Raw genomic sequence first — 25,339 nt, forward strand, 5'->3', positions numbered from 1 at the left:
AAACACAAACATTCCAAGTTTTACTTTTGGCAGGTTAGTTTAGCACCCTTGAGCCATTCTATTGAGGTACAGGCAAAATCTACTTTGGAGTTGTTGTGTTATGCCCCGCCCACATCACAAGGAAGTCCTGGCCTATTCTTACTGATAACTGGCCGACGTTGTAGGTTCACTGAGCTCACTGTGGCCTCCAGATTGTAAGAGCTCGCCCAGTTCACTCTCTTGAACTTTATTTATTTTAGTTGTTTTTTTAAAATTATACTTTATTTAAGTGATCATCTTATGCAGGCTGCCTCCCTGTCAGACACCTTGAGCCTGTTTATGGCATTGCTGAAAAAAGCAAGACCCTAAAAAAACATGTCAACTGGATGTTGGCATATGTTATGCACAAATCTGTAAATATCGTTTAGCATTAAAGGCGGCCTCAAAAATGTGCAAGTAACATATGCCTTATGCTCAAATACCCTTCCTACTATCGCAGGTGCTTTTACACAGATTTTAAACTGAGTGCAGAAATGTTGATGCTTGTGATAAGATCAATAGTTAATTTTTTCATTTGCACAGTTTGCTGTGGATGACTTATGTAAAATATGACTTAGCATAATTTCTGCATTAGGCGCACTTAAAATCCTTTCATTTTATTTTATTATTTTTTTATCGAAAGTGTACCTTATAATCCGGTGCGCCTTATGTATGAATTCTGCTGGGCTTTACTGACCTCGAACCGATTTTATGTGGTACACGGCGCTCAAAAGTCTGTCAAAAAATGTTTTAGTACAACTTTGATATGCTACGAAGCCGCAATGGTTGATGGATTGTCGAAGCATTACAGCTACTGTAGTCTCCTTCAGGTCCCATAGTCAAACGAACACTGCGGCATCACTGAGAGTTAAAAACTGTCTAAATTCTTTCACCTTTAATAAAATGATCAGCGTTGGTGCTTTACCAGGTGTATCAATTAAGTTTAACATCCAGGCATCCATGAAAACAGAATTTATTAAATTTAACAGAGTTAGAAGTTAGCAGGAAGTTAGCTCGCTAGTTTCCACCTAAACATGATATAGCATGTTCTGACTGAGAGATTTTTGAAAAAACTAAAACGTACAGCTCTGCTGTCACTTCCAACATAAAGAAGACTGAAAACTAAACAGCAGTGACGTTTGTAGGGTTACTGAAGTTGGGCTAGCTGGTATATAACGATGTGCTACGTGATCGCTAGAGACAAAGCTATGTTAGCATAACATAAACAGTGAAGCTAACTTTTTTTCCACTCAATAAAAGTTGGGTTCCCGATGGTTAGGGACAAATGTAATCGCATGGCAGGATGCTGTAAACCGACCAAACTTCAGTCAGGAGAACAACTGAGATAATCCATCCACAATACGAGGTTAGTCATTAATATACTGCAACAACATGGGAACAGAGCAGCTGCGAGAGGATTCAACATTAATGAATCAATGGTACAAAAGTGGAGGAAGCAAGAAGAATGAGTTGAGTAAAGTTTGACTTATCTGACTGCTTTGTTTCACTTAATGCACCTTATAATCCAGTGCGCCTTATGGTCCAAAAAATACGGTTGTACAAGTATTACTGGAAGAAAATAGACTACACTTAAAGTCATGTGTGGGCGAGTCTCTGTACGTTCAGTGATGGAGGTTAAAACATTGTCTGTGTGGACTGGTTAATAAGTCAGAATATTTTGCTCCAATAATCGCGATGATGACGAAATGTTAAAGAGTAAACCGCCCACACAATCATAGAGCAAAATATCTCAAACAGAAATCAGTCAACATTCCTAAGAGTTGTTGTTTTGCTTACAGTATATTCGGAAAAATAGAAAACTGCAATGGCGTCATCATCAAAAATGAAGACAAAGAAGGATTTCTCTTTAAGTAGCAGGAGAAATTCCACTGCAATGTAACTGTGCTGGCATAAATTACCACCCCAGACTTAAAAGTAATTACAGGTAGTAATTTTTAATAAGGAATATTACTGTTTTAATACAGTCAGAGGTGTAAAAATGTATTGGATTGAGCATCAGAGGATACTTAGGAAGGTAAAAAATACCAAGCTGGTGCTCAGTGTGAAGCTGGATGTTTGCAGTAGAACAAAAACGAAATGAAGCTTCTAGGAAAGCTCATTTTCATGGGATGAGAAATGCCCCCAAACTTGTAAATGACAGTAGAGGGAATGAGCTACATATGTATCAAAGCCTGAACACAGACAGATAACGTGAAGACTAGATAGGAATACCTCAATCTTCTTCCAGATATCAGGGTCTTTGTCGTGACTGTGAATGTCCTCCAGCAGCTGCTGCACCAGAGACGCGCATTCACGCCCTCTCAACGGGGGCAGGGTCAGCGGAGGCTGATGCTCTGCTGACCTTCGCCCCTCATCCTCTTCAGACTGCAGGTCACTTAACGGGCCCGACTCGATGCTTTCGTCCAGGGAGGGTGCAACATCGCTCGAGGAACTGGGGCTAAAGCGACCAAGCAGGTTTCGCCTGCGAGTAACCTGCAGGAGGATGCACAAGTCAACATTATTGGAACATTCGTTCAGCTTCAACAAGTTTTTTTTTTGGAGTTAAAACACACAAAGAAACTATTTTCATACCAGCGATGGCAGAGGAGAAGGAATGTCTTCCCCACTATCCACTACACTGCTCACATTGTCCCCGCTCTCTCCTACATCCCAGTCCGGGTTGAGCTCAGTCAAATCCCAATCATCCACATCCTGGGTAGAGCCACCTGGCCTCTGCAGTTAGATGTAAAAAGAGCAATAGTGGTTGCAGTTTAGATTACAATGATGGACAGTCAGACACAGTATTCAGGATCCTAGTTGTTAACTAACCAAGGGGACGGTCTGAGTCAGACTTTCTAGTTTCATAGCAAGCATTTCTGTTTTGCGGAGCTGAGCAGGGAGAGCCAGGAACTCTTCTGACCCATACCAGTGCTCCCTGTCTGGGCTGCCTTTGGATGAGACTTGGGGACCCTATCAGACAAGAAAGTAGGAAATAAACATACAGTGGAACATTGAGTACGTGCAGTTGTCAAACTTCTGTACTTGCTAACCTCGTCTTCTGTTTTTGACCACATAGTTCCTGATCTCAGCTCTTATTTAAACTGGATACTTGCAGGTAAATTGTGATTAGTATAGTACTGCATGCTTGTGATTTGAGAAGACATCAACTACAAAAGTTTCCACTACTTTAAAACATGATAAATTAATCAAAATGAAAGAAATGAAAACGAATAGATGTCGATTTAGACTGACTTCAGATGGCAAATAATTCCAATTAATCTGAGAAAAATGCTACCACACACACAAACGCTCTGTAATATGCCTCTGTCCTTCTCTGTCTGAACAAAACACAAACTTTTCTCCTAAACAAAGGAAATAATCTCTCACCCTCTGACCCTGGCGCTTTACAATCCAGACCGCCGCCTTGCTACGAGGCGGTCGGGGGTCCGACTCCTCTCCTGATGCTTCCAAGTCTGAAGAGAGAGCTTGCTCCCTCATGGGAGAAGGCAAGGAGGAATCAGAGTCCCCCTCACTATGTGTATGTGTCTCCTTCTGCATCCTCTCCATTTGATTTGATGTTTCATTCTGAGACTTCAGGTCCTGCAAAGGCAGGGGGGCGTCAGCGGTTGGTCTGGCCCCAGATGAGCTCCTCTGGTCAGGCAGAAGCCTCTGTGCACTCCCACCTGAGCGTCCTCCGTATCTGGAGCTTGCATTTTTTCTACGTATGTTGCACCCATTCATCACCTGTAATGGAAATTTGAGTTAATGATGACGTTTCTGAAGCTCTTTATGTTCACTGGGTACATATAGTGGAAGAGAATTAACATCAATAAAAAGCCATCTCTGTCTCAATAGGAAGAAATGCAAGACAAAACAGAAGAATGTGTGGGTTTAACAAGAGATCCTTCTGTCTCTTCAGGTTATGAGGCTACCTCTGTGTCACGGCGATAGTCGTGACACCAGCTGGAGTCCATTGTTTTATTACAAGACCCATCTGTGGATGCAGCCATCATCAACTCATTGCAACTCACATTCTACAGTTTACCGCTGAGGCAGCAAACAAGGATGCCTACTGCTGTGTAGGCGGTGGGGTTTTGTATTTTGCTGCAGGTATACTATATTTGTGACATTCTCAATGTTCCCCAAGAAACAAACACATCTCCTGAGATATTAAAATATATGGTCTTTATGTTCTGCTATTAGCCAGTATTACTTCAAGTATATCCTTGTGAATTGTGAAAGTTTTAAATTAGTTGTGTTTTCCTTAAATCTATATCCAGCTGTATCTGTGTAAAGATTAGTTACATTAACTATTTATTGCTTGTTGGTGCAATATTTTCTTACGAAAGTTAAGCATCCTGCCTGAAGTTTTTACTGTTTTGTTTTTATTTTTCAGAAATTGAACAAATGGTTTTCTTTGGCAAATCTTCAGTACATGTAGTTTTCACAATAGGTAAAAATGTCTCTGTTGCAGTTCTGGATTTATGCTCATTTCATTTATAAATGTTGTTACTGAAGTGAAAAAACAAAGGACAAAGGAGGACAAACCTGCAGGCTCTCGCAGGACTGTGAAACATTTTCCGGATAAACTGAGTCCAGTTCCAACCAGAACTTGGAGCGGTCTGGAGGAGAGGCAGAGATGAGAGACGGGGTGCTTCGGCTCAGCTCAGACTGGAACTGGATCCCTGAGACTGGGCTAACCTTCTCCGAACCTCCCACTGAGTCCTCCGCCCTGGATGCTCCATCTAGGAACATAGCCGCTCTCTTGGGAAGTGATGGTTGTGTGGGTGATACTTCGGTGCTGTGGAACTCACCCTGCAGGGGGCGCTTCGCACTTTCATTGTGGTTAGGCATGCCACATTGCATTGTGAGCAAAATAGATGAAGAAGGGTTATGGTTTGTTGAGTCACTGGGAGAAGAGAGTTCCGGTAAACTGTTATGGATTTTGTGGTTTGACAGATGGGGATCTCCACTTTCCTCAGATCTTGGTTCCTGGTTTGGGTCTTGGGTTTGGTTGATTTCCTTTAGGGTGTCCTCACTATTAGACTCTGCTACCCGGACCTCGGGTTCATCACTGGGACTGTAGTCACTTAACTCAAAGGCAGTGATACCACAGTCCAGAGAGAAGTAGTCTTGGCTGCAGCGGATAGTCAGCTGACCACAATCGTCTACCTCTGTCAGAGCGTCCAGGCGGGTCTAGATGAAGAAATAACCACTTTAATGTATCAGACAGACACTATCACTGTGAAATTTAACAAATGTATTTATTTCTTCTCAGTGTGATTCCAAACACAGTCAGTCTGTTTGATTGAATTCACTGAGATCTCACTGATAGAGGCAACTTTTGGAGCTGAGAAATACTTGATTTAAAAATAAAAGAGCGTCTAAAACATGAGATTTGTTCGTCTGTGTGTCTGATACCTGGTGCTGGTCCTGGCTGAAGGCCTGCAGGATGTCAGTCTGCCGGGTGTAGTTTCCGTTGGAGTCCTGCAGGCTCTGCAGCAGACGTTCTTTCAGGACCAGAACCGAGACTCTCAGCTGGTGCCACAGCAGCTGCACCGTCCTAAACCACAAGAGGTACAACGTTTACCGATAGCTCATGTGCATCGTTATGTATTTCTTATGAAACCCGATGACTATGAAAGAAGCTGTTTTTAACATTCTTACATTTCTGCTTTGCATCATTAATGTTTCAGACCGTTACTCAAAACATGCAATGTCATTTCTTCAGGGTTACACTGTAACATTTTGTAGTAACAGTATACTGTACATACATAGATATTAAATACTTTCCCACCACTTCATCTTTCTCAGATTTTTGCTTAGATTTGTGGGCAGATTGTGAGCTGTTGTAATAAAAGGGCACCCATTATTAATTAATAGTAGGTCTTAGATATATGAACAGAACGAGCAACTGGGCGTTAAAAACAGCTATATTCATTACTCTACTCTTTTTAACCCAGTACCTACATAATAGAGTTATTACATTGTAACTCTTACAATTATGCTGTATACTGTGTGCTGAAATTTAAATTATGTCTCATCTTGTGATGACGAACCTGATGTCAACAATGATGTTAACAGAGTAGGACAGTAGTTTCAGAGAGAACTCCGTCTCCAGCAAGGCGTGAATCTGCTCCACATGATCTGAGATGTCCTCACAGATGTCCTATAGTCACACAAACAAGAGAAAAAAATCATGAAACATCAGAAAAGTGATCAAATAATAAGCATACAAACACATATACAAGCCATACCTGACACCAGTTACTCTAGTATCTATAAATCTAGAGGCACTATAGAACAAAAAAAATCTGCTGAGTACTACTGCTGAAAAAGCAGAACTGGTAAGGATGTCATATTCCCCCTTTTAACCATGAGTCAGTTCCACGAGGGACCAGTTCCATGTTTGTGTGCAAAAACATGGAAAACTCGTGTTTCGGGGAGTAACACTGGCTCTATATCACACTTGCTGTTGACTGAGATTGGTGAACTAAATTCAGAAGCTGTAAACCCGCTCAGATGCACAAAGACAGACAGACGGACTCCGGGCTAAAATAACATCAGCTGTCACAAACTTTTATAACTGAAGTTTAGTGATGTGATGAACATGCAAATTACCCACTTGTGTATCTCAACAATGCAGTGCTTCCTAAATTCTGCCTCAAAAGCATAAACTCTTCAGTTTTTGTAAAATGTGCGTGTTTGTAGTTAGAGGTGGTGTTTCGGAATTACATTGGGATAATCATTGTAATTACAAAAAACAACATGATCTAATTAAAGCACTGTTTAAGACCATTAAACACTGAGCACGTTGTGAAAAAGCGGCACGAAATTCCATATTTTTCAGCTCCAAACTTGTCGTGTAACATTCATATACACTAAATGTGTTGCGTTTTTTCTGAAAATGTATCGTCAAAAAACAAACCGTGAAAAAATGAAGTTAACATCAAGCAGTGATGAATTCCTAAACAAGAGAAGGAATAAAAGGAGATTTTGGGTTCGTCTAATTCTTATGAGACAATAGCAGCAGGGAGAATTTCACGGTTCGAGCCATGACTTGAAGCTGTGTCACGGCTGCGTTCGTACATATGTCAGGATGTCAGTGGGGCAGTTTGAGCTCTTGTGGGCAGATTTGGGACAACTTCTGAGGAGCCAGAGAATTTATTTCAGAGAACCGACACACCTGGAACAGCGTCTCGCTGTGTGTCTGAGGTAAGATACAATTATTTTACTATTTCCATCTCATTAGTTTTATGTACTTTTATTAAAGTTTTATATTTTCTTGCCATCTAACTCTGTTGTTACTGCTTTGCGGAAAGGAAACTAGTGCGCACTAAAATTAGATGACCTTTTTAGAAAGCAGGTGACCTTGTTTTGAACCCACTGCGGCTACTTTACATCCACCTCAAGCCGCTGAGTCACTGTGTTGCTCCATGGTGACCTCTCTGAACAACACAACACCTCCTGCTCTGCTACAGCCTGGATTAGGACACCGCTCGGCATGTGAGAATGTAGGTCACACACGCTGCCAGCTTGGCTCATGCTAGTTTGGCTAACAGTGTGACCTGCTTAGCAGTGTTCCAAAATAAATCTGTATCTACTGTATGTGGGGTGAAGTGCCGCTGCATCAGGATTCCAGCTTGTGGTCAGTGTGAACATGAATGCTCAAACACAGAGTGCGGAGGACAGAGACTTTCATGTGGCCTGTATGACTGCAGAGTTTAGTATGCAGGTGTTGAACAGTGCTGACGTTTTAGTGAACTTGTCGGTTTTCTGGCTCCAGCTGACCAAATGTGAGCAGATTCTGGTCCACATGTGTCTGTCAGATTTAGTCTGACATGAGCGGCACACGAGGAAGCTTTCAGTCCATTTGTATCATTCAAGTCCAGCATGAGTCTGGAAACCAGTCAGGCTGTAGTTAGCAGTTGCTGTTGGGCTAACTGATCAAAAAAACAAAAATCTAACATCTTACTGGCCAACTAGTTTTATAGTACAGTAAGTCTAAACTTCGCTAACTAGGCCGTGGGGCTGATTGTGCATTTGCATGCTCAATTCTGATCTTAGGTTCTTCATTCATTCATTTTTCATTTATTTGTTCATTTTCAGGCACAACAAATACCTATATTGAACATAAAATACACAAAACAAAAATTGCCTGAAAAAGGAGTGGGACGAAGAAAACTTATTAAATCCCACCCCTATACTCACTCATCAACAAAAAAAACAATAAACTTCCCGCAGCTACGCCCATCATTGCATACAGACCCATCAACAGCCCCGGGCACATACAAGCATCTAAGCGGCAGCTCGCAAACAACAATTAGAGCCTTCATAACTGAATACAGAATATATAAATTATAAATTGCATTACCACAGGTAAAAGGCAGTAATAACTACAAGTAACAAACACACATACATATACATGCATATATATCTACACACACATGTACATATATGTACATACATACGCACACTTTTTTATTTATTTTTTCTTTTGGAATCCATACCAGCAATGGTAAGAGAACAGACATTACAGAGCACACTAAAAGCATCATTGAGTATACTGTGACCAAACCAACTGTTTGTAGAGAAATTTAAATCTATGAATATTTTTGCATTGTTTCAATTGTAAACTTAGACTGTTCCAGATTTTCACACCACATACAGACACACAAAAACCTTTACGGGTTGTTCGAGTTCTGGGTAATTTGAATTCTCCAAAGCCTCTCACATTATAAACCTTTTCTCGAATTTCAAATCTAGTTTGTAAATTTGCCGGTAAAAGTTTAGTAAAAGCTTTATACAAAATTATGGATGTATTGTAATTAACCAGATCCTGGAATTTAAGTAACTTTGCCTGAAGAAAGAATTTGTGAGTATGATCTAGATAACCAGCCTTGTGAATAATACGCAGTGCTCGTTTCTGTACTGTGACTAATGGATTAGTTGTATTTTTATATGTGTTTCCCCACACTTCCACACAATATGTAAGATATGGAAGAACCAGGGTACAGTACAGAGTACGAAGTGCATCTTTATCAAGGAATTGTTTCACTTTGTTCAAAACTGCGAGGCTTCTGGAAATTTTGGTTTTTATGTGTCTGACGTGGGGTTTCCATGAAATTTTGTTATCAATTACGACTCCCAAAAATTTGTTTTCACTCACATTATCAATTGGTACACCTTCAATGATAATTGGTAATTCTACATTATATTTTAAATTACCAAAAAACATTGCTTTAGTTTTATTTATATTTAATGATAATTTATTTATATCCATCCATTTTTTTTATTAATTTTAGCTCCCTGTTTACGGTCATTACAAGATCAGTATAATCATCGCTACTGAAAAATATGTTGGTGTCATCTGCGAACAGTATGAGTTTAAGTACTTGAGAAACATCAAAAATATCATTTATGTATACATTGAAAAGTTTTGGTCCCAACACTGACCCTTGGGGAACACCACATGCAATACCAAGTTTCTCTGAGTGGTAATGCCCTATGCTAACATATTGTTCCCGACCTGTTAGGTAACTTTTTAACCAGTTACCAGCTTTCCCTCGAATACCATATCTTTCCAATTTATCCAATAATATTGAGTGATTGATTGTGTCGAAGGCCTTTTTGAGATCAACAAAAATACCAACTGCATATTTATTTTTATCCAGTGTATCAGTAATTTCTTCTACTGCCTCAATTATCGCCATTGAAGTGGTTCTTTGCGTTCTGAAACCATACTGACCAACATTTATTATTTGATGTTTTTCAAGGAATTTTTCTAATCTTGAATTAAAAAGTTTTTCTAGAATTTTTGAGAATTGAGGCAGTAGAGAAATAGGCCTATAATTGGTAAAACTGTGTTTGTCATTACTTTTGTATAGTGGTATTACCTTCGCAATTTTCATTTTTTTTGGAAAACAACCGGACTGAAATGATAATGCTTGATTTCTAATGCAGACATAAAATTACTGGCAACTGCCAGTGATGCACCTCAGCCTCATAGTAGATGCACTTATGGTATATATTTAAAACTCCTAGGTGATGTTCAGAAAACTCACCATATAACCTTGGCAATACAGTATACACTAATTCTCCAAGTAAAACCTCAAAACATCCACAATCCCTCACTGCACACACAATGTTCTTGAACCCTTAGTTAACACACACACAGCAAGTTTCGTCATCAAAGCGCTGTCATGTCACTTTAAAACACTGGTGAAAATGTCACTGGCTTCAATAATTCACCCATAGCTTTCAAATGCTAATACACATACACACACATCACAGCGCTCAGCAGAGGGCCCATCATACCAAATTAACACAGAGTCTGCCACTAGGATCTGAAGTCATTTGTTAGAAGATCCTGAATCCAGGCAGAGTACTAGCAGCTAATGAGACCCCGCCAAGGGAGTGCAGATATATTCACAATGACAGCGTGTCTACATCAGTCTATATTTTTCTGTCCTGTGACCTCTTGCCATTAAAAATGTATAAATAAATGATAATGTCTATCCTTTAATGATCTCTGTAAACAGAAATCTGCATATGAAAATGCAAGATTTTGAATAGAGGTAGTGTTTTATGGTCTGAGTTGACCAAGCACCTTCTGTTTTCAAGCTTTCAAACAAGCTGTGTGAAGACTAAAGGAGGAACTGTATTTTCTGAAATGCCTTTTCCAAACCATTAGTCATTGTCTCAGCATGGTCTGGCTTTTTATTCTCTTTTTTTAATGCATCTGCATTTCTAAGCAAGATATTCTCATGTAATCAGATATTTTGGCCAAACAACTCTCAGCTAAGAAAACTGCCTAGTGTCCCCTCAGCCTAAGGCTAGGTTTACAGATGGATCTCTGAAATGTGCTGAAATTTTATAATATTTTTAGATTAAGTGGGATGAAAACCTAAATGTAAAAATAAAAGGAAAACTGGTTAAAGCTACTTATTGTGAATTCATGTGTTTAAAAATAGTTGCATGGGTAAAGCTAACACGAAGCATTGGGAAAGTGGCCCTCTGATACACACTCACTCACAAAGAGTAAACAAGAACAAACTTCTGATTAGCTTTGTTGTGCTGGAGATGGCTCTTCGAGAGTAACAGACTGACTTGTGACACTTAACTAAGTAGCTTTTATTATAGATTGTTAAGATGCTGTAAACGTAATGTTTGCCACGACGCACATTAAGTTTATTTTTGCTGATATAGATACAGTGTTGCAGCGTTTTCTTGTTTCTTATTGCCAGGGGGGTCCTATACTAAAACTTTCTCTGCCTCCTGGTGGTAAAAGTTTTGACTCACTTTCCCAAATGGTCATCTAAAAAATAAGGAAGGAGTCTAAATATTTGGGGGTTATCTTGGAAAAACTACAACAATTACTACAAGCTATTCTCCAGCAAAACTGATACAAAACCAACTGCTAACATCAGTTAGCTAATAATTCCGACCTTGCTCTGTTTAACAGCACTTGGGAAACACTTTTTAAAAAAATGAAATTTACTCATTCTGTCCCCATATGTATAAGAAGAAGAAAAAAGCTCAGTCTGCTTGTATCTGCCGATGAGATGTAATCCCAGAGGTGAAAGTCATGACAGCTAAAGGAGCACAAACAGCAGGAGCAGCTGAATTAGTGTGCAGGCTTTTCTGCTCTGCGCTGAAACTAATTATGAAATCATATGTCCACGCTCTGTTTTTCTGGCAGTTTATAGCTGTGCGGGACGACGTATTTTTTTAACTATGCATATGACAGCTTTGCACGGCAAGTCTTAAACAAAAAATGGCGTTTCAATCAAATTTTAATGTCCTTTTTCCATTTGCAGAAATAGAAAATTGATTCCAATTATATGTGTTAGCCACATTTCCCAGCTCTAGGCTAGATCTAGGTTATGTGACATATTGTTCCACACAGAGGAAACAGAAGGATTCACAACTCTGTAAAAACAACACAGAGAACTGGATGAAAGATTCACTGTTCATTGGATTGACAGGTGATTAACATTGAACAGCTTGTTTACACATTGCCAGTGCCTACATAAACTTTCATTTGAGTGTGTGTGATTCACAGTAATACATTAATGTATGCCTGCTAACTTTGGATTTCTGCGTGTGTTTAAAATATACATTTACTTCAACATCTTTATTTATAAAGAACTCCTGCATCACTATAATAGACAATCATTCGATCACAGCAACACGCACACACTGCACAGTTTTTCATGCACTCGAGTCACGTAGAGTCAAGACATGACCTGTCAATCACAGAGTCCATACATCCAGCAGGGTTTCTAATTGCCTAAAATCAATCTGAAGCAAGTCGACTTGGGCTTCAGCTCTAATCCTTGCTCATCCTCATCACCGCAGACATCAAGGGCTTCAGTTTGGCCGCGTTCAAACTGCATGCGACAGCTCGGCCTCATCCGCACCCATTCGATCTAATAACCTTCAACTCCTTCACTTCAGCCCATCAGCGCAGCATGTTTTACCTTGGAGATCAAATACCGTGTGCTCCTTCTCCCCCTGGAGTATTCAAATTAAGCCGCTTCAAAGAAGGCCTGGACCCGCTGCTGCGATACAAAGACTTGTTACAGTAATTTTTTCAAAGTGGTAGCTTCTGCAAAAAGACTCCAAACTCTGCCTTTTTTTCGTCTGAGGCTGGAACTCTGCAGCGGTGTCTCTGCTGCTGGACATTTAAAAAACTTGAACTCTGCTGGAGGCAAAGAGCATCAATCAAAGTCCTCTGCAAAAAATGCTTCATTTCACACGAGTGTCTTGTGAAGGAGGCAAAGAAAAAGTAGCAAAATGTAACAGAACTAAGTATCTGAGTAATAAGTTTATACATGAGCCAAATGGCACATCAGTCAATAGCAGATGTACACGTGACATTACTGTGATTCTTTTGTCCAATGAGCACAGATTTGAACTTGGGCAAAAAAAACCTGACTGACTTTATTATCAAAACCACTGATAAAGATATAACAATTATACTGAGATGTGGCAAAAAGTAGTGTTGCCTTAAAACCTTAAAATCCAGGGATGTCAAACTCGTTTTACATCGCGGGCCACGTCCAGGGAATTTCTTCTTTCTGTCAGTATAAGGAAATTTAACCACACATTGAATCCCGGTCAAACACAGTACTTACATTTGGCACTAACTGGGATATTTTAATATAAGAAAAAGAAATGCAATTTCAACAATATATAACAGTTTTTCTACACGATTTAAAAAAAATGCTGCTTTGGGATTAAATCATAAGAATTAAATCTGTTTTAAATTTTATCATTTTAAATTACTGTCCTTTCATTTTATCATGGAAATTTTTGTAAATTGACAGAATATCTTTATTCCTTCTTCTCTTACTGTGACTGTACAAATCAAGGAACAAGGAACTTTCTGTTACTTATTTGTTTAGCTATCTATATCTATCTATTACTTATTTATTTCTATTTATTATTTATTGTTGTTTACTTATGAAAATAAAATCTAAATAAAGTTTATTTCCTTCTTCACTGTCCTGAAGATGTACAGGGGCCAGATTGGAATCTCTGGCAGATCAATTTTGGCCCCCGGGCCTTAAGTTTGACACCTCTGGTTTAATCGCAGAGACAAGAGCCAAGCTACAGGGCTGAAAGCCAGCACTAAAGGTTCCTCTGCTGGCCACTTAAGGCTGGCTTCAAATACGAGTCAGTTCCCATAAGAGCATTAAAAAGTAGGTTTACAGCCTGGTATAACAGTTCGAGCCTCTTTTAACAGTCCTTTCATAATCACTGCATGGTGGGCGCATTTATTTCTAACTCACTGATATGGATACTTGTCAGGCTTAAAGTTACAGGTATAATGACCGACCGCTGCCAGGCATCTGCCATGTCTGACATCACCATCAACTCAAGTCATTGAAATGGACCGCTCCATCACATTTGAGCTGTTGGTGCCTTTATGGACCAGTTTAGTGTAATTACCTGACAAACAGCACGATCGGCTCTGTTGTACAAACAGTCCAAGAACTTAATGCTTCAGTTTTTGTCGAGTGGAATTCTGGCAATTTACTAATCTGTCAATAAGCACATGCCTGTGTCTGTCAAACTGCAGAAATAAATATTTTCCAAATGCTGCTTATTTGTAATGTCAGAATTTAAAGTTAATTACAACTGCAGGAAGCTTTCCAATAAGGACATACTTGAGTTTTACTTAATACAAAATTCATCAGATAAAACTAGGATTACAGGCCAAGACTGCGTTCGGTTTACGGCTATCATTCGGGCAAGAATGACTTCACATTTAAAGCAGTTAACACCGTGCCTTACCTTACAGGCTTTTTTCAGGTCGTTTTTTCTGATTCCTTGGTATTCCCCCAGAACACCCAAAACACCAAGAGTAATCAAACAGTATAACTGCACAGAGCACTAAAACACACTGCAGCACCAATATGTGAAATGGTGAGCGTATGACACTCCAGTAGTGTGAGTGTGTTTGTGTGCTGACCTGCTTCTTGAGTGGGAGTGTTGGTGAGAGGAGAGGAGGGGTGACAACAGTTGCAGAGGTTATTTTAGGCCTAACCCCATTCACACACACACACACAGATACAAACACATATATGATCATGGATACCAACACACACCTCTTGGTTATATACTCTCTAAATCCTCGTCTGTCTCCTCTCCCTCCACACTAAACCTTCATTTTTAGCTTAGCACTTTCTAAGCACGCAGGCCTGTGACTGTAAATAACAACTGAGTGGTTTCCATCTTAGCATAACATTTGTTTCAGACATGAACTCCTTTCATTGGTAATTTAATATTCACTCTCATGCTTCAGTAAATCTCAGTCACTTTACACTTAAGCCTTGACAGCAGTGTTGTGTCAGGTAGCTAGTAAAAACTCTTACCATTCACACTGGTTCCTCCAGATACAGCAATGGTAATTTAACATGAAGGCAATTAAGATCTTAATGTGAAAAGCAAACATTGGTACATTAAATAAACTGTATTTTTGCTCTGTTCTTCCTGGATAGCTCGCTGCCTGCAATACATAACTCAATATCCTGTATAAGCCCACCTCCTCTTGAGGAAATGTTTTCATCATTTAGGATGAAAACCAGCATTTGGAATTTATTGCTCCAACCTCAAGGCTTCCAACCACCTATGTGGCCCACTGATTATTTCTACCTGCACACTCCAACCTGAAAGTGCAATGTTATGTGATGAAAGCTGGCCACTGACAGGCAGGGGTCACAGTTCAGCCACGTGAAATATGATTCCTGGGGTAGAAGTCAAGAGGTCCTTGTCTCAGAAAAGTAAATGTACTCCAAGATGCTGAGGTCATTTGACCCAACACGCTGTAATTTTCTTGTGGTAAAAGCTCGGATATGAAAGTTTCAAGTTTATGTTTTTTGCATGAGGATAAATTTCTGAAGACTGGGATCTTAAATGTACCCTCATTAAACTGATATTCTGGAAATATAAAGGTCTTGGTTAGAACTAATGACATTTAAGTTTGAGCTGTTAGAAAAGATGAGCGGCTCAGTTCCTCTACTGCCTCCTTTCTTCGTTCCTCTTCTCCTTTGCCTTAATAGCCACGCATGTTGAAAAGAGATTCCAAAATTCCTTCCTGTGACGGTGACATCAGCAGACAGAAATACCACGACAGCTGGGAGACAGCAGGCTGGACTCTGCTGCCTCTGGGCTGTGTTCAAATGAAACTCTGTGGGACACACAGATCACATTTGCTGTAGCAAAACCTGATCATGTTCCAGAGCTGGACAACAGTGCGCACAGTTTTAACAAGTGGGTGCTGTTCTTTCAAAGAAAATGTATTTTCTCCTGAAGAAGGAGTGAAAGTTTAATGCGGAAATAACTCCCAACATGTTTTTATTTTCTAATGAGTCTGTTCTCCACCAATCCCAGGTCACACAGACTGTGTAGAGTAAAGCTTAGTCATTAGCACGTTACCCGCGCCAGGAGTGGTCAGCCAACAAAGCCAACATAGCAAAAAATATGAAGATAATTATTTGGGAATGGTGAAGTCATGTGGAAAGTCTTCTCAGAAGAGTGGGAGCTGTTATGATTCAGGATCAATTTAGGATGTGGACATGATCAGCAAACTCAACATTAAAAAAACAGTAAATAGGGAGAGGTAATAGTTCATCAAGCTTTGAGGTACATTTTCTCCCATACAGTAGGTGAAACAACATGAATTAAGAACACAGTGTACACAATGAATCAGCGGCCATGGGTGCTTTCCGTGCATGAAAACAAACCAGATAACATTACCTCATTGTATCTGAAGGAAGATTATGTCCCAAAGAAATATATCGGACTCCTCCCACATTGTGCCCTGTCCTTATCTGCACACTGTAGTGAAGATAACTCAAACACGTCTGCATTGTGGAGTTAATAGAAGGTAAGCAATGAGAAGAAAAATAAAGGAGACAACAAGCACGTCCCCAGCAAATGTAAGACCCCACACAAAGTGAGCCTTGCTACTAGCGCCAGCAGGAGACGGAAACAACAACACAAAACCACCGAAGAAGTGAGAGGAAATGTGAGACAAGCAGCAGGCGGTAAAAACAAACATAGGTCCTGATAACTGCAAAATTTGTCACTCTATCACCTTCTACCTGTCACCAGATCACAGAAGCAGTCTGCACAACTCAGAAAAACACATAACACCCTGCTGACAGATTCAGGCCTCACATATTGCAGGTACAGTTTTTAAAATCACTTGGCTGTAATTTGCACAGTAGAAATGTTGCAATGTTCATTAAATATTCATGTGATTTGTGTAATTTGAAACAGTTAGTGCCAAATGTAAGTACTGTGTTTGACCGGGAAAAGAAGTGAGACTAACAGATTTCAACATGCTTTTCTAAGACGATGTAAAGAAATTGTAAAGACCTGTATGAAAGTTTTCGTCTGCAAAGCCAGACATTATAAAGTTTCCTAAAGATGACCGAATCACTAAAAGCACTGATGCATCTGTCTCTAACAATCAAACATGTGCGCACATGAAGAATTCTTGGGTGTGTATGTTGTACTGTGCAGCAGCCTCTGCCTCTCAGAGCAGTCCAGGACATTCTCCATGCAGCTGTTACACAGCGCCTGCAGCATGATGCTAAGAATGGCTAAGAGGCTGGCATACCAACACACACACACACACACGCACACACACACAGTGGTTGCATCACTATAATCGTGTCCTACAGTCGCTCTGTTGCAAGGTCAGGTTATAGAAAAATGCCCTGCAGGCAAACGCATTATAAATATGATAAGGGGAGGGGGGCAGAGAGCGAGAGCAAAGGAAGGAGAGAATAAAAGAAAGAAACAAAGTGAGAAAAGAGCAGCGAGGACACGATGAAGAAGGAGACAGAACACCAGAGGCATGAATACAATTTCAAACAGCAGTCTGGCGATCTGTCCACTTCCATCTCCCGCTCTGTCGCTGAGCCTGACACCCACCAGTGCCATGTCTGCAATTAAGTCAAAGTTCAACCAACTCCAGCCTAATGCTCAGTATTGGGATACAATGCAGGAGCTCATTCTCAAAATACCGAAAAAATCTCTGATAACATATGCATATAAAGCCTTAAGTGCAATTATTTGCAGGCTAGCAGCCGAGCTGAACCGCTTAATACAAACCTGGAGTGAGGCTAGGGTGGCCAGGCTGTGTTGTAAGATTTGGAGATTTTTCAGAATTACACTTCAAAGAGTTAAATAGGAAGATTAACATTACTCTCGTGTGCAAATTTGGGCCTGTATAAGAAGCAGGAGTCACGATGTAGTTAGTGTAACGTAGCTGGAAGGAAGGTCAACCATAGCCTGGTTCTAACTATTTCCACTGAAGCTTACCAATTAACAGGTTTTTTGTGAGTTTTGCACATCAGTATTAATTGAAATACTACGTCACAAAATAAACTGTTTAAAACTTTTATAAACAGTACTCAAAGTTTAGGGGTTCAAAAGAAATTAGACACAACCATCTGCAGGCAATTTTTAAGCCTTAATAATAACTTAAACACACAGAAAGCAGTTTATTTGCCAAGTGTCCAAATTCAAGATTTCTATCACTCTTCTTAAAAAACAGATCTACATCTCTGAATGAAATAAATCAGATACAGCATGTTATTGACTAGCTTTGGAAGTACTGATGAGTGCATGTCTGTATTATTCATTTAGATGGAACTTGCCAGATACTTTAATCCTGTCATCTAAGTAGTTTCCATGACCATTAGCATTTATGGACATGTGACTGTAGAACAAATCAGGGAGAAAAATAAGGTAAAAAAGAAAAACTCGTATGGACTTTTTTTTATTATTGTTGTAATTGCTGATTATATTATACTGTTAGATACCATCTGCAATCGTATCTGACGTCAGGTATGGTTAAGCAGCATTTTATACATTTCTTTCTTTCCCAACAAAACCATTTTACTAAAACGCTGTCAGAATCAGCAGTGTGATTGGCTCTGTCTCTTGCTGTAATAAAGACAAATGACCACTAGATGGAGCCGACAACCAGGGAATGAGAGCCAGTAAACCTGTTCAGTGGTGGTCGTCTGTTTACTGCTTCAGTGCTGCAGTTAGAACTATAAAGCAGCCACCTGAAGAGATCAGCGGTATGTGATGATGACAAAATAAAATTTAGCTATTGTTTGACAAAAGATTTTCTTTATATTAATTTTATTTTAATTTATGCTGAAGTATTGACTTGAAAGTTTCAAGGTCCGGTACAATGTCTCCGTGCTAATGATTTTACTCTTTATTGACTTTTTTTTTACCTTCATCTGCAACATGAAATGAATCAACAACAACTGAGGGGTTGGGAGATAAAAGTTTAAGGCGATTCATTGTAGAATAAATAGAAAAGAGTCAAAGTTTTTTGTTTTCTGTGTTTCTCTGCACTGTTTTGATTTGATTCACTAAAAGCTGCTGCTCACTGACTGATTCAGGCTGCTGAGCTTTTCTGCAGGCTGTAGCTCAGACCCGACACAAACATGAACTGACGGAGGCGTCAGAACGCACACACCATCAACAACAACAGAAGGAGCCGCATCTGTTTTTCCTTTGCAGCTCTGACTGCACAGAAACATCTCAGCTGTTTTTGTTTGGCGCTTTGATCTCTCCGTGCTTCTTTATTGTCTTTGCTGTTTGTCAGCACGGCTCCTGACAAATACGCCAAATCTCAACAAACTGTGGACAAAAGACTAATGGCAACACTAACAACCTACAATATTTGTATTATTTATCTTTCTTTATGACTTTCCTCACGTATTTCTCAGACATTTTTGCAGTCGTTGTATAGTCAGTGTCACTTTGTGACTTTGAAAATCTTGCCTTTGCTGACCTCCAGTGGTGCATCACGTCACTGTGATGCTGGGATGAACAGATGAACAAAAATAGAGCTTTTCAGCCTGATGCTAAGATACTCTAAAATAATGTCAATAGCAGGATTTGCTGTTTATGGTTCTGCTGAGAAATCAAGACTCATTAGTAGCTAATAAATGACATACAGCCAGAGTGACATCATTTACCCACAGAACAAAGCCAGATTTGTAACTGTGTCACACACACACAGTCGTCTCTGTGGGTCTGACCGAGTCATTTCCCAGCACTGACAGTGATGTAATCTTTAAAACAAACAGACTCGACACACGCTGTCAGATGTGCGGAGCTTCTGTGTGTCCTTTATCTTTCTGGAGGGCGACAAACAGAAGCAGAAGTGAAAAGGAAAGAATACAACTTCTGGTTCTTGCGTATTTAAGAGGGTTGTTTAAGGCTTCATGTGTTTTTAGTGTGAAGTCAGGGTATGTATGCAGTATGCAGTATTGATGAGGTGGCTGTTGTTTAGATCAGTTTTTCCCAACCACTGTGCTGCGGCACATAGGTGTGCCGTGGAAGATTTTCTGGTTCCACCGGATTAGTAATCTAAATGACCGGTGTGAGTAACGGGCAGAACAATTACATTCTCTTCCACTAGAGGGCAGTGCAAATAACTGCTCTAATTAAATGGGTTGCCAACTGCCAGTAAAACAGAAGAAGACGAAGAAGTTAGATAATAGTCTTGCTGTGAGTGAGACAAAAATAGCAATAGATAAATATTTTAAAAGAAAAGTAGTCAATCTGACCTGAGTCCCTGAGAAAGCAAAAGCAAAAAAGTGTATACTGGGGACAAACCAAGCTAATTCCGCTATGCCTGGTGCTATATAACTAGTATATGATACATTCATTTAAAGGGGATGAGAGAAAAAACAGATTATTTGATGAGTTTTTCTTAAGCAAAATTACATCTATGTGTTTGATGAGGGAGGTTTACATAGATCAGTGTACACATATAAACCTATATGTGTGTGTGTGTGTGTGTGTGTGTGTGTGTGTGTGTGTGTGTGTGTGTGTGTGTGTGTGTGTGTGTGTGTATAGATGAGCTAGAACTGTAATTTGCAATGAGAGTTAATTCCCTGAGTTTCTTTATCCTGCCTCTCCTCTGTCTGGTTGTGAATTCTCAGTCTTTGTACTGGTGTTAGTTACTTCCTGTTTTATATCGCTAGCCTCTTCAAATTCAAATTTTCAAATTTTATTTGTCACGTACACAGTCATACACAGTACGATATGCAGTGAAATGCTTAGACAACTGCTCGTGACCTAAAGAAAAAAAAAAAGGAAAGGGCTATGAATAAGATAGGAAATAAATATGAAAAATTAAAAAGTGTAAATTTAACTAGGAAGGAATAAAATATAAGAATATAAAATATAAAAAATGAAATAACTGTACAACACAAATTAGAATGAAGGGTAAATTTAACTGGGAAAGAATAAGATAAAATATATAAATTAAAGTTGAAAATAAAATAACTGTACAACAAAATACACAATATAGAACTATATAAGAATGTATGAAGAAATATAAATAAATATATATATATATACACACACAATAACAGCAGCTGTACAAGTATTAACTGGAAATGAAGAATATAATGTCCAGTGTTGTGCAATCCACATTATGTCTTGTGCAGTGCAAATATGCTTAAAGTGATTTAAGTGATGAAGTGAAAACAAAGTCCAGAAAGTCCAGTGTGTGTGTAAGAACTGTATGTGTGGGTCAGTACTGTGTGGTGGTGTGATTGAGAGACCGTATCGCCTGCGGGAAGAAGCTCCTCCTCAGTCTCTCTGTGTTGGTCTTCAGGGAGCGGAATCGCTTTCCTGACCTCAACAGAGAGAACAGTCTGTTGTTGGGATGGCTGAGGTCCTTCACGATCTTCCTGGCCTTGGTCCAGCACCGCCTGCTGTAGATTGAGTGCAGGTCAGGGAGCTCGGAGCGGATGGTGCGCTCAGCTGACCGCACAAACTGTAGTGGGTCCAGTGTGTCTGGTAGTGAAGAAACGATGAAGTCTCTGACCAGGCGTTCAAAGCACTTCATCACTACTGAGGTGAGGGCTACAGGGCGATAGTCATTGAGAAGCAGGGTGGGGTTTCTTCGGGACAGGAACAATGATGGACTCTTTGAAGCATCTTTGAAACTCTTGTCTTGCGTGTATATTATATTTAGCTTTACATCATTCTCCCTAATTTCAGCTATGCCCCAAACATCCTCCTGTGTGTGTTTAAACATCTGTCCTTCATGTTGTGTCAGAGAATTTGTGACTTCTCCCTCCTGGTTCCCAGCTCCTGTGTTTGGATCATGTTGTATTCCTGATCTTTTCTGTTGGATTTTTGCACTACTTTTGTTTTGAACTCTAAGCCAGTTCTATAGTTTCATTTGTCCGCATTATGATACACAGGATAAAATGCGTGTTTTAATAGGATTCTAAAAACTGGTTCCTCCGGTGCAATAAAAGTAAGGATTCGGAAGCTTCCAGAAAAATGTGTGCAGTTAAAAATATTAAGAGACAACATGCATCTATAGTTGTGTGTGAATGTGCAGTCATGGCAGGGAGTGACTCAGCTACAGACCAAGCTCTCTGGCAGGAAATAGAAAATATCCCTCGCTCTCCCTCCCTCACACATCCAGTCTGAAGCCTCAGAGCGACTCTGGGTTGAGTCCTGCAGCTGTTACTGGAAACATCGCTGCTGCTTCTGCCACTGCTGCTATGTTCTATTTAGAGAACCCATACAACAAAAATGATGCAGAGGAGAGGAGGCCAACACACCAAAGACTGAGCAAGCAGTACCAGCGGCTTGAAGGAGAGGAAGCATCTGAGTCAGTGAAATTTAAAATAATCTCATCAATAAAAAATAATCCACCTCAGCTACATCTAAGCAGATTAAAACTCCATCTACATGAATGAATGAGCGTGAAGGGATGCCCTGACAAACGTGTCTATGTTTGAAGGTTGAGCTCCTGGAACAGCCTATGTCTGGCTCTCACTTACATAATACCAGAACTATCAAATAGATGTTCAGGAAGCCCCGTGTGACAGATTTCAGTGAGATTCAACTGTGCTGGGATGGATGAAGAGTTTATTTAAAAATAGAGGAAATATAATCTATCCAGCTTGTTGACACCACAAAATGATTTTTAAAATTATTACAAAATCCCCACCACTTAAGTTGATGTTTCAAATGTATAATTTTGTCTAACTAAAAGTTCAAAACCTGCAGATTTTTTGGTAACTTTGTAAAAAGATGAATACTTTATTTATCCCATTTATTGAAAATTCTTTTATTTTATGATAACTGAAATTAGGCTCCAGCACTGGTTAACAAAATGCATGGATGGAAATGTAAAAAAAATAAAAATTACTGTGGGGGAAAAGTGAAACTGCTCTAGTGTCCCTGGGGATTGTTTACTCATGGGTGTGGAGTAATGTACTAGACTGTTGTTATGAAGGAGCAGCCGAGGCTGAAGGCAATGGTTTCGATTTACCAGTCAGTTTATATCTAACCTTCAAACATTTTAGCAGCTGAAATGAGTTTCCTCTGTAGGGTTACAGAGTTCAAGAGCTCAAACACGAGAGGGAATTTGGACTACAGCTGCTGCTCCTCTCCACTGATCTATCTGTGCAATATCTGGTCAGAATCAAGAGAAAAAGAGTGCCAGCAGTCATTTCCCAAAAAGTGCCGTTTCTGTCAAAGCTGTGGAAGGATTTAAACTGTTCGCAGACTGAGTATAAGCCGGACATCATTAATTCAAGCAATCAAAAATAAACAACATATTTCCTTCTTCTTACATAAATACTGATGTATAATACAGAGTAAGACCGACGGCTGGTGCTGCAGAATCTGAAGAATCTGGGGAGTGGCTGGACATAAATAAATGAACAGTCAGTAACTGAGCGAAAGCCAGTTATTACATAACATCCAGACCATGAAGAAAGGAAGGGCATCATGGGAAATTCACCACCTGGGGTCATACAGCTGAATCAGCTGAGGTTCTACACGTGTGCATGTATGCTACGCTATGCTACTGCCTTTGAATGCACCGTGGTTACACAGAGAGAGACAGTGCGCGCTGACTCTAACGTTCCTGCACTGACACAAATATATACACTTCTATTTCGTTCAGAACGCTAACAACATATTCAGGAACTTTCAAGTTAATACTGAAATTAAGCCTCAACTCTGATAACACCATGTACGAACATCTAAGTTACTTTTGGTTGCTCACTTATTCACACAGTTTCTCCACAGCAGGTAGCTCAACATGTCTGATTTGGACTCTTTAAGCCAGATGCACTTCCTGGCACAACCCCAAAGAAATATACCCTTCCTTAGATAAAATCTGAGATCTTTCACTTGTAGGGCAGACTTGTAAACCACTAGTGTACACTATGGAGGCACTAATATCAGAACCTACCACTAAAATATAAATGTCAGTAATAGCTGCGACGGGAGTGTCAAGGAGCTAAAAGGCCATGAAGTCCAGATGACAGCATGTATGAAACAACAGCTGCAAGTTAACATCTAAACATTTTTAAAACTGAAGCTAATCGGAGATCAGCTTACTATAGCAGCCAATGAAGGATTTAATTTAATCTTAATCCCATACCACACAAACTGTCATCTCCAGCATCACAAAAGATGCTACAGACTCAAAAATGATGTTGATTCTCATCGAGCGATTCTAAATTCAACAGATGTCAAAGCCTTTTCTGTTTCCATCAAACAGAAATAAACAGGCTATCCATTCCTACCTTGAGCTGCACTAAGTGGACGTCCACGTGCCGGTTGTTGCTGTCTTGCCCCACAGAGTGTGTGAGCTGCGTCACTCTGTCACTGGTTGCTCTCAGCCACTTCTCAATCTCTGGTAGGTGTAGGACGACCTTCCAGTCGGCTCCAGTGTGGAGAGGCGGAGGTTTCTTTGACCTGAAGAAAAACATACGCCACACAAGACAGACAACCTCAACAATACAGACTTATAGCACTGCTACAGAATTACCTCGTGATCTTTTCCACAGACTTTCTTAGACCTTAAGAAATAGTGTATAACATGAGAGAAAACACATGAATTGTTATGATCATCACTCTGGCTAGCTTTATACCTCCGGGAGTTGTCTTGTCCCATGTGAGGTCCTTCAGTGAGGCTTCCCTGGCTGGGGCCTGGGCCCGGTGAGGAAGAGCCATCCTTCGACTGAGGCTCCAGGCCGAGAGGGGGAACAGTGATAGCAGCAAGTGAGCTCGAGGTGCTGGGGTCCAGGTTCGGGGTGACAGGAGTGACAGAGGTGAGCATCGGCGAGGCTGGCTCAGGGGCCACCGGTGAGAGAGCTACGACACTCATGGTGTTGGAGAGAGGGGAGGTACACAATTTCTAATGTGGGTTCACAGGACTCACTGAATAACACTGGAGAGAGAAGAACAGAGAGTATATAAAGGTCAATAAAAGCATCGAGATTCAGAGGAAGAACAAAAACGAAGGCTAAGGGACTGACAACAAACACTGCATCTACAACAGACACTAAAATAGCACAGTGGGCAGAAAAACTAATACTCAAAAATTTGAAAACAATAAGACGGGTTTAATTAACAGGGCTGCACCATCAATCATTTGTAATACTATATTTATATTTAAAAAACATTTAAAAGGCAGAAATGCTTTTCTTGACTGAATATATATTAAAAGTGGATCATTTTTAGTGAAAAATATCTTCAGACAATCATATATGAATGTTAATATTTTTCTAAAAATATATCAAAGTAATTCCTTCACAAAACTGATCAGTAATTTTTAAAACGCATTTATGAGTTTTAATACAAGTGCAACTTTGAATATTAAGGCTAGGTGGGAAGCTGAGACTGGCACTCTAATTTCAGAGGAGACTTGGGAAGAGGTGTTCGGTGAAGCCCATCTTGTGACTAATTCGGGGCTGTGGAGAGAATTTAAATGGGAGGTGGT

General features: G+C 39.9%; 1 protein-coding gene across 1 annotated transcript in view; it reads right to left on the reverse strand.

Moving 5' to 3' along the window:
- Window positions 1–25,339, reverse strand: part of akap6 (A kinase (PRKA) anchor protein 6) — a 220,964-nt gene that overhangs the window by 168,309 nt on the left and 27,316 nt on the right. The window contains exons 2-10 of the mRNA XM_026151733.2: window positions 24,489–24,787; window positions 24,141–24,312; window positions 6,078–6,187; window positions 5,440–5,581; window positions 4,567–5,214; window positions 3,406–3,762; window positions 2,848–2,988; window positions 2,611–2,751; window positions 2,251–2,511 (exon numbers count right to left, since the gene is read on the reverse strand). Coding sequence (XP_026007518.2) covers window positions 2,251–2,511; window positions 2,611–2,751; window positions 2,848–2,988; window positions 3,406–3,762; window positions 4,567–5,214; window positions 5,440–5,581; window positions 6,078–6,187; window positions 24,141–24,312; window positions 24,489–24,724 — 2,208 coding nt within the window. The 5' untranslated portion in view covers window positions 24,725–24,787. The remainder of the gene's footprint in view (window positions 1–2,250; window positions 2,512–2,610; window positions 2,752–2,847; window positions 2,989–3,405; window positions 3,763–4,566; window positions 5,215–5,439; window positions 5,582–6,077; window positions 6,188–24,140; window positions 24,313–24,488; window positions 24,788–25,339) is intronic.

Source organism: Astatotilapia calliptera, chromosome 19, assembly GCF_964374335.1.
Source record: "Astatotilapia calliptera chromosome 19, fAstCal68.1, whole genome shotgun sequence".
NCBI classification, from domain to species: domain Eukaryota; kingdom Metazoa; phylum Chordata; class Actinopteri; order Cichliformes; family Cichlidae; genus Astatotilapia; species Astatotilapia calliptera.